At 42.7% G+C, this 9,278-nt stretch overlaps 1 protein-coding gene across 1 annotated transcript in view; it reads left to right on the top strand.

Moving 5' to 3' along the window:
- The window catches only part of LOC103768500 (sorbin and SH3 domain-containing protein 1-like), a gene marked incomplete at its 5' end in the record, with an annotated part of 41,335 nt that extends 34,267 nt beyond the window's left edge, over positions 1–7,068 (top strand). Inside the window, 4 exons of the mRNA XM_008935642.1 lie at positions 4,392–4,451; positions 5,077–5,267; positions 6,062–6,174; positions 7,001–7,068. Coding sequence (XP_008933890.1) covers positions 4,392–4,451; positions 5,077–5,267; positions 6,062–6,174; positions 7,001–7,068 — 432 coding nt within the window. The remainder of the gene's footprint in view (positions 1–4,391; positions 4,452–5,076; positions 5,268–6,061; positions 6,175–7,000) is intronic.
- Between the last annotated feature and the right edge of the window lie 2,210 nt (positions 7,069–9,278).

The raw sequence follows: 9,278 nt of genomic DNA, 5'->3' as shown, positions 1-9,278 counted from the left end.
GAGGGAAAGATGTTTCTAGTGAGTGCTGACTGGCACGCAATTCTATTTTTGGTGTGGCACCTGGTTGTAACAGGACCCTGTGGCCTTTCTTTGGAGCTGAAGTCAAGGCAAAATTTATATTTTGTATGCCTTGACAATCAGAATATTGTCAGTGTCAAGTTAAAGTGGTGTGTAACATTATCAGTAGTCTTGATGTCCTTTCCAGCTGTGGGTCTACAGTTGTTCAGGGAGCAGGAGCAGTATTCATATGTACAAATGACTTCCCATTATCTGTGTGACCCATACAGAGGCTGCTGCCTTCAGCAGAACTGCAGGTTATATCCTAGAGGCCTTTTAAAAAAATCTGTCATCTATTCAGTGACTTTAATCAAATGAGAAGAACACTTCATAGGCGTGGAAATGAGACAATTAATTTGGTTTTTGTTTCTATTAATATCCAACCCTGGTATTTTACCATTTTGAATTTTAGTTTTCTTTCTCATTATAAAGAACCTCCCCAGTTATGAAATACTGAGCCAGGGTTTTTTTGCAGGTTTAAGACCTCTTTGGCACAGAGATAGTGTAAGGACTGTGTTCTTGCCTGTTCCATTAAGTAATAATATAAAGTGCAATGGCTTTTTATGTTACTCTGAAGTTACTCCCATTTGCTTAGTTTTACAGTCCAAACTCAAAAGAAAAAAGAGTGACCACACAACATGTGAAAGATATTTCCAGTATAATTTACAGATAATTTCTTTCAATATTCCAGTAAAACATGATATTAAGCAGTAATGTGATCTATCACATTAATTTCAAGGGACCCTCAGGAATTTTCTAGTTTAATTCCTATTTTACTCTGAGGTCCTGTTAGCAGGGTGGTGAATAATTTTATCCCCTTTGTGCTGATGGAGAGGAAGAGCATATGAGGAGGATGCTCAGACCCCATGTTCCCCAGCACAGACCAGCTAGTTTACTTAGCATGGTCATTACTTAGCACCACCTCCAAGGTAAGCTTTTATCCCCACCCAGTGTCCAGGCCAGAGCTGCAGAGCCTGCAGCAAGCACTGGTACCTGCTTCCCACGGGAGATGCATTTTCCTGCTGCAGACACAGCCTTCAGCTTCTGACCTAGGGGCTGGGGAGTTTTTCAGTTGACTTTGACAGCCTTCAGTTCAGACTTCTCCACACTGCAGCGTATTCACTTTCTTTTGTGAGAGCTCTTTGGCCAGCTTTCCCCTTGCTTTCAGCAGAGCTGGGGCCTGGTGTGTGACGTGGTTTTCCTTTTTTCTCTTGGCTGGGCTGAGGAGTCCTCCCTGCTCATGGTTCTCCATTCATATAATCTGGGAGCATCACTGCTGATGAGTGCCTTTCTCTGAGGGGACACCAATTTGTTTGTCTGTCTTGTCTGTCTGTTAGTTTGTCCTGCTTAGCTTTCTCTTTGCTTATGCAGTCCTTTAACTCCCACCAGAAAGGGATGGAAGAAGACACATAAACAAGAGCTGCAATGGATGCATACACTGATGACACTTGACTTTGCTAGGAGCATGGAGAACATTACTGAGTAGGCCCAGCATCTTTTTTCCTAACAGTTGAAACCTGTCTCAGGGCTTTTCTAGGCTTTTAACACAGAACTGTTGCCTGGTATTCTTACAAACCTTTGGTGATCTTTAGGTCCTTCTTCAGACTCTGTATGAGGTGGGTGCAGTGGCCAGGTGTGCTTCAGGACTGCTTGTACTGCAGATTTGCATCATCTGTAGAGATGGGGACACGGACACGAAGCACTTGCTTCAATTTTTTCACTTAGTCTTAACCAAGCGTGTAGTGTGGCTGAGGGAGTAGAGTTGAGTTGTCTTCATGGACTGTGAATATTTCGTCACTTTTAGGGCCCTCAGTTTACCCTCAGCAGTGGCAGAGCTAGCTCAGTGTTTTGAGGGAACCTCAGTGTTTTGAGGGAACCTCTGTGTTTTGTACTTTGGAGCTGTGCTCCACACTCACTGATTCCTCAGCTACCTCTAGCACATGGAGACACCACTGTAGGTAGTACATGGGCTTTCCAAACCCATGTTTGAAGACCATTTGGACCTATAACACTACTTTTTCCCCTTTATTCTCTTCTCTTTCTGCAATAATAATGTAGGAGGCTTTTAATAAATAATTAAAAAAAATAAAAGCCATCAAGGCCATGCTATGAAGGTCACTTGCTTGGGCTAGTGGGATGGTACATTTGCAGCCTAAAATCATGGGGTCTGATCTGGCCAGCTTTTCATCCTGTTTGTCTAATGCTGAGTAGCTGCTGACTTCAGAGTGTTTCATCACCTCACTGTACAGCTCTGCCATAGCCCTGGGAGCTAGTGCAGAGACACCCACTGCTTTGGTAGGAGCTGCCTGGATTTCTGGGGCAGAAGCCAGAGAGGATCCACTCTAGTTGTGTGTCTTGTCAAAAACTTCAGGCTTCTAGGATGGCATGGTCTCTGCTTGGTCTCTGCCCCTGCCCCGATGCCTCATATAAGTCCCCATGAGGGAGGATCCTGCCAGGAATTTGGCCAAGTTTCTGGTGCTGGAAGGCTGCACCTCCTGGTATTAGGCATACAAGCCTGAACCATGGAGCATTCAGAGGGAGTGTCAATTTTTTAGCTTTCAAGTAACTCATTTAATTCATAGTTATTAATGCTTTTTTGAGAAATAGCTGGTCAGGGAAGCCACAAGTAGTTAATGAGAAATGGACCACATGGTCTTAAGAGCTCATGGAGCAATTCCTGTAGTAAATTTATTACTATGGAGCAGAGAAGCACTTTCTTGAATTAAAAAAACAGACAAACAAACAAATAAATCCTTACAGCTACCTCTCACCTCAGCCTGGAAATTTGTTTCCCTAGCTACTTGACCACCTGAGTTAGCTCTGATCTCATCAGATTTGATGCACAACATCCAGTTGTCTGCACAATATTATTCCATTTGCCTTTCAGGGCTGATAATAGACAGGGAGGAATGACTTCCAGAAATCCTGTGACAATTTCAGGTTCCATTGTTTCTTAGGGCAATGATGATGGCAATTTTCATTATTGCAATGATGATTAGGGCAATTGATGATTCCAGCCCCAGACAGGACATCTAATTACAAAGGAGTTGCTGTGGGATTGGGTTAGCCTAGAGTGGATCACAGTCCTTGAGAAGAGATGATTTGCTTTAATATAATGATGGACACAGCTCCAGAGGTCCAAGGTGCAGTTCAAAGAAACTTTGAGAATGGAAATTGGACAGGGATGAGCTCACCACCCTACACTTCTCCAAATTCTTTGAGTATGCTTGCGCTCGAGGTGTCACAAACCTCCTTATCCTCTGCTTCTGCTCTGTCTCAGGATGCTGTGAGAAAGCAAGCCTTTTACTGAAGGACACTGTTGAAGTGAATAAAGAGGAGGAGGGAAAGCATAAAAATTGAGGCCTTTGGAATTTGGGTTGAAAATTGTGTTGAATGGCAATGCTCTGTATCTTATCTAGTCCACTTTGCCAAGCAGTCCTGCAGGTAGTACCAATAAGCCAACCAAAGACACCCCATTTGTTCACAGCATGCCCCTTGCTTTCAGTAGATGTTTGAATGTGCAAAACCAGGCTCTGGAGACCTGTGTGAATTTCTCAGTGACCTTCTCCTTCCCCGTAACACTTCCAAGCCCAAACACCCTGATTTTCCTTGCTGTGCCCTGAGACATGTGAGTCCCTGTGAAGAGCTGTGGCTGTGGAGAGAGTCAGGGCAGAGTCCAGAAACTTCACAGGTGGTGGGTTTTCCATTCTGTGCCTCCTCTGACCTGAAGCTCTGCCTCATTGTGGGAATTAATGGAGCAGCTCAGATCCTTACTTGCTACAGGCTGAAGTAATTTTGGTGGGGCTACATGGCATCGTGCCTCCCGAGGACCTGGGCTGGTCTTTTTTAAGAAGCAAGCGAGTTACTGTTCTCTCCTGTGTCAAAGTCATGGAGGACTTTTCTAAAAACAGCAGCAGATTTCTCTGGGCATACATGTGGCCTTTCAAGTATGATGCTCTCAAGTATGTGCTTCTGTCCTTGTGATTTTTTCCCCCTACAGGAATGTAGTATGACACGATGTACCATTTCTGACTGTGGTGGTGTCCATAGCCTTTCACTCTGATTCCCTGCTCTGAGCTTCTCCCTTGCTGTCACCTTTCTCTTTGCAGCATTCTGTGTGCTGCAGTGCAGTTGCATTACTGTAGCTTTAATGTCTCTTGTGTAAATGAAAGACCTTGTTGTCCAAGAAGCATGGTGGTGTTGGGTTGGGGAGGGGAAGAGTTGTTAATTTTCTTTTGTTGTCTGCACTCCATTTTTTTTTATTTTTTTTTAATTATGACCAATATAACATCTGCTAAAATGTCTTCCTTGTCATTTGCTTGGTGATCACACAGCCTTCCCACCATTCATTGAGAGCTGGACCAGATCTCACAGAGTCTGAAAAGAGCTATGTGGTAAGGCCACTGTTTAAATCAGATGTGTAGTCCTAGACTCTTCACCCAGACAATGACAGTGTCAGCAGAGATAAAATGCCAGCACTATTTTTAGCTACAAAGTAGGTACATACTTACCTATCTGCATATATTGTTTTGTTTGCAACAGAAGAAGGGAATTTAGCAATTGGAAAAACTGTTGTAGCCAGAGAGAAGTGGGGCTAGTTGTGCTGCCAGTCCCTGGGTATAAGTTAAATGAAGCAAAATGCATGACTGGAGCGGCCACCTTGCATTCTTGAACTGACTTCATAGCATTTGTAATGGTGCTACTGCATAACTAATTGCAACCTTTTATGCTGCTGCTGCTTTTAAAAAAAATATGTATATGTATTTGTTACAAATCTTCAAACTAAATGCCACATTCTTCTGTATCTTGCCTGTTTTTCCATGCTTACACCTGGATCCCTTCTGCACTCCACTACCTGGACATGTACCTGGATCTACAACTCTATTTATTTTTTTTTTTTACTGGACTTATGTACTGCATCTGGAATGTCCCATCTCTTCTTGTCTATATTTTCCCCTCCCTCCCCCCTGTTGACTGTTCTTTGGGTGTTCTTGGATGTCAATGCTGCCTACCACGCAGGAAGCTGTTTGCAATGAGATCATAAACATTGCAGAAAAGTCTGTTCATTACTGCAGTACTATTTCTCAGCCTCTTGACTCTCGCCACAAGGTGACCTCTAATGACCATAAACCATCTCTCATCATTTCTCAGCAACCTCAAGCACAGCAGCAAGGAGCCAGCCCTGACAGAAGTCAAACACCACGAGACATGTAAGTCCTTTTGGCTCCCATCTCTTCCAGGGGCCTTGTCTTTCACTGGTGGGAAAGAAGGGGAGGTGTGAAAGCTTCAGTGTTTCAGGAGTTAGAATTATTGAAATATGTCAGCTTTTCTTTAAAGAACAAAAATAGCTACATATCATTATAATGAGTAGTTCAGAACTGGGACCTTTGTGTCTGTATAGCACCTGAAACAATGGCCTCGTGATCCAGGACTGTCTGTCCTTTGGGCATTTGATTCATGCTGGTTATGGAGACAGTCTCATCATCTTTATATTTTGAAGCTGGAGACAACTTAAAATCCCTTGGCTATGCCTGGCTCATGTGGCATGGGTTGATATGTTCACCCTGATCTTAGCTTCTCACAGCAGTCAGCAGCCCCAGCACTGATGCCACGGATGAATTGGTGGCTTGAGTGATCTGACTGACCAAAGTTGAGATTTTCAAACCTGTCTGGTGGGTTTAAAGCCAGAGCTGCCATGAAGCTTGGCGTGAGGCCTTTCACTGATGATTTTGAGAATAGCAGCCTGCACTGTGGGCTGTAGACTGAAGTTCCTTCCTTGGCAGCTGACTCCTGAAAGGAGCCTTTGTTTTCCCCTGCCCCTTTATGCAGAACAGCAAGTTGCATGTGAGCTCTGGTTTTACTCCCCACAGGCAGGGGATCCATGCCTGTCCTGCATTTGCCCAAAGATTGTTTCCACTCCATAAGGTTCCTTTCTGATAAATACAGAGTGCCCCTAGTGCAACTGATATCCAGTGGCTAACGTGCAGTGTCTCTCTGGATTTAGAGTTAGCTACCAAGCCCTCTACAGCTACACTCCTCAGAATGATGATGAGCTGGAACTAAGGGACGGCGACATTGTCGACGTCATGGAGAAATGTGACGACGGCTGGTTTGTGGGTGAGTGTGATACTTGGCTATCAACAGAGCTTTTTGAGATGCAGATGAGCAATTTTCCAGAGCATCTGGAAGTTGCTTTCATTTGTGAGGTCGAAACGTTGAAAAAAACAGCTCAATTTTTTTCACATTTTCTCATCTTTTCCCACCAAGAACATTAAAATTAGGGTGCAGGATGGTGGAGCTATGTTTTCCTTGCTAGGTCTCTAGTTTTTCCTTTTTTCCTCTTCTTAGTTTCCCTGTTGCCCTCTTCCTCCTGGTCCTTCTTGCTCACACAGATGGCAGAGCAACAGAGGGAACCAAGGAAAACTGGGTTTCTGTAGCATTTTCCAAAGCTGAGGGAGCCATGGCAAGTTACAGAAAGTGGTTCGTAGGGGATAAAGGGAACACACGGATGGGAGTTGCAGTCCTTGAAAATCCAGCCTCACCTGTAGCTATATGTTTAGCAAAATATAGCCTTTTACCTTCAAAGAATGCAAGCCTGGACAGTGTTCTCCATCTCAACACTGCAAATCTAGGCTTGTTATCTCTTTTTAGGGGAGATTATCTCATTTACACTGATAGGAGTTTGGCTCCTAGCCTGTAGGCCCAGGAGCTTTCACCAGCACCCTTATTAATTGTTAAAAAGGAAGACTAAAGATAATTAGTAGCAGAACTAGTTGGGATCTCATCTATACCAAAAAACTCTGACCAGGATTGTTGTTTAGTTTTAGAAAGCAATGCCTGCAGGCAGAAGAGGCTTAAACACCTCAGCCTTTTTAAACCTCTAAGCCTTCCTTGCGTGGCTCCATCTGACTCTTGTCATCATTGTTTTTTTGTTTTGCATCAGGTACATCCAGGAGAACGAGGCAGTTTGGCACCTTCCCAGGCAACTACGTGAAGCTTCTGTACCTGTAAAATAGCAATGATCCCACCGTGACAGCGAGGGGATTGTTTTCCAGATGGTGTTTTTTAACAGTGAAGAAAATGACAATTTATGAATGTAATGACAAGAGACAAGACATGTTAGGAGGATGTGGTTATGTGGTACAGTATTGAGTTGAATGTGTAGCCCTGCTTCCAGGGTTTCAGGGCGTGATTTGTTTGCTGAAGAAGAGACAGTTTCTAGTTTACAGTGCTGCCTTTGTGTATTCCTCTCCTCTCCCCAGCAAGAGTTCTGGTGATAATCTTAATTTGTATGGAGCACTTACCTCTGAAAAGGCTTCAGGGAAGCACATGGCATAGGTTTTGTTTGTGTGTGAAGATAGGATAGTGCTTTGGGGCAGTATGCAGCCTCGCAGCTGCTCCCTTTCACTGGTAAGGTTCAGGGAGGCCAGGTTTTCTGCCCAGTTTCTGCCTCACTGAAAACTCACTTTGCTCTGCCTTCACTTCTCTAGAAAACCCTTCCTTCATGTCATGCACCTTAAGACCCAGCAGAGGCAGAGAACAGCTGATATGGTTATGCTGCAGAGCTCCGTGTGGAAAAGGAGTTTGGGACTGGTGGTTTAATCTGGAGAGTTCAGCCAAAGCATAATGCAAATGTGCAAAAATCCCAAACCCTTTAATAAGGTTACCTATCTCTGCAGGGTTGTTTTTTTCTTCTTTTGTGCAGGGGTTGTGTGTGTGTGAGTGTATTGTGTGCATCAAAATTAAGTCCTGGTTTTTAAGGAGAAATCAGCCTGGCTTTGACATTTATCTGCACAAAGAATAGAACCAATAAACAGAGCACCTGCAGGAGCAAGTCCTGTTTATGAGGCCGATGGCCATTCACTTTCTCTGCTCCTCCTGTCCTGTTGCTGGCCCTAAAGGATCACACACTATTGGAAGCATACTCTTCAGGAGGAAGACTGCTTCTTTCCTGGCATTAAATCTTAAAGGCTCTGATAAATCTGAGCCAATATATCACTGAGGGTGCCTTTTTTTTTTTTTTTTTTCCTTTTTGGTTATAGTATTGATGGTAGGTCTCAAATAAATACATGCATTTTGGCTGCCTCTTAGTCATACAAAAAAGTCTAATCAATTTGGAAAGCTGTTCCCAGCAGTTATTACTAGTTACATAGAGTCATATTTCCTTGGAAAGAGAAAAAAACCAAACACCAACCATGGCTTGGCTGTCTGCTTGCCTGTAAATCTACTACGAATACTCTTTTGATACACATTTTATTAAGAAAAAGCATAAACAAACCTGGTCCTATCAGACTCTGCTTCCTACAGTTACCATACAAATAGCAAAAGGTTAGATTGCTATTTTGTCATAAGCCGTATTTAATAATATGAAATGCCTATTTTTATGCTGACGCTTTTATACAGATTTATTAAGAATAACTACAACTAACTGTTAGCACGACTTGCAACGTTTTGATAAACAAGCCATGCTCCTGGGTTTGAAATTGAGTAGGCTTGTGTTCCGTCTGGGGCAGCAGAAGAGAAGTATCTCAGAAGTTTGACTGTAAATATGTATATTTAACTTTGTACAGACAATGTACTTACCTTGTATAGAAAAAATAATTTAAACACATCGAGCAAAGGGAGGGAAAAAAAGGCAGTTTTGAAAGGCTGGGGTTTTTTCCACTTTTATTTAAATGATGGAATTCCATGTATGTTCACATAAAGAGGTTTAGCACAAAATATCCATTATGAAAGGGTTTTCAGATATTACACAAAGCACCACTGTTTCTTTTCTGCAGGAGATACCTTTAATCCTGCATCTTATTTATGGGCTTGTTTTTCTGCTTTGGGTTTGCCCTCCAGTTATTTGCAGTAATATTTAGGTCTTTTGCTAAGATTGGATAACACCAAATTAATCTATCCAGCAAAGTAACATGATGACACTTACTGTATGTAACATATGCATTTAAAGGTTTATTTTTTGTTCTTGCTCTTGCCATGTTAAGTCACATGCACACACACACCACAACTTATTTTTTGTCTTGATTTTTTCTTATTGCAGTGGATTACTATTTGACAATTAATAAATGGAATTATTGAATTACTATTGTGTTCCTTGTACAAATTATTAAATAAAGTCTATTCCTGCTCTTCCTGTAGCAATGCATTTTTGTACTCATGCCTCTCTTTGGCTGGCTCTGTGTCTATACTGAGCAGTGAGTGTCTGCCATGGGCTTCCT

The sequence above is a fragment of the Merops nubicus genome, unplaced genomic scaffold, assembly GCF_000691845.1.
Source record: "Merops nubicus isolate BGI_N331 unplaced genomic scaffold, ASM69184v1 scaffold5922, whole genome shotgun sequence".
Lineage (NCBI taxonomy): Eukaryota > Metazoa > Chordata > Aves > Coraciiformes > Meropidae > Merops > Merops nubicus.
The sequence above is the reverse complement of the archived record's forward strand: the minus strand, read 5'-3'. Positions and strand labels throughout refer to the sequence as shown.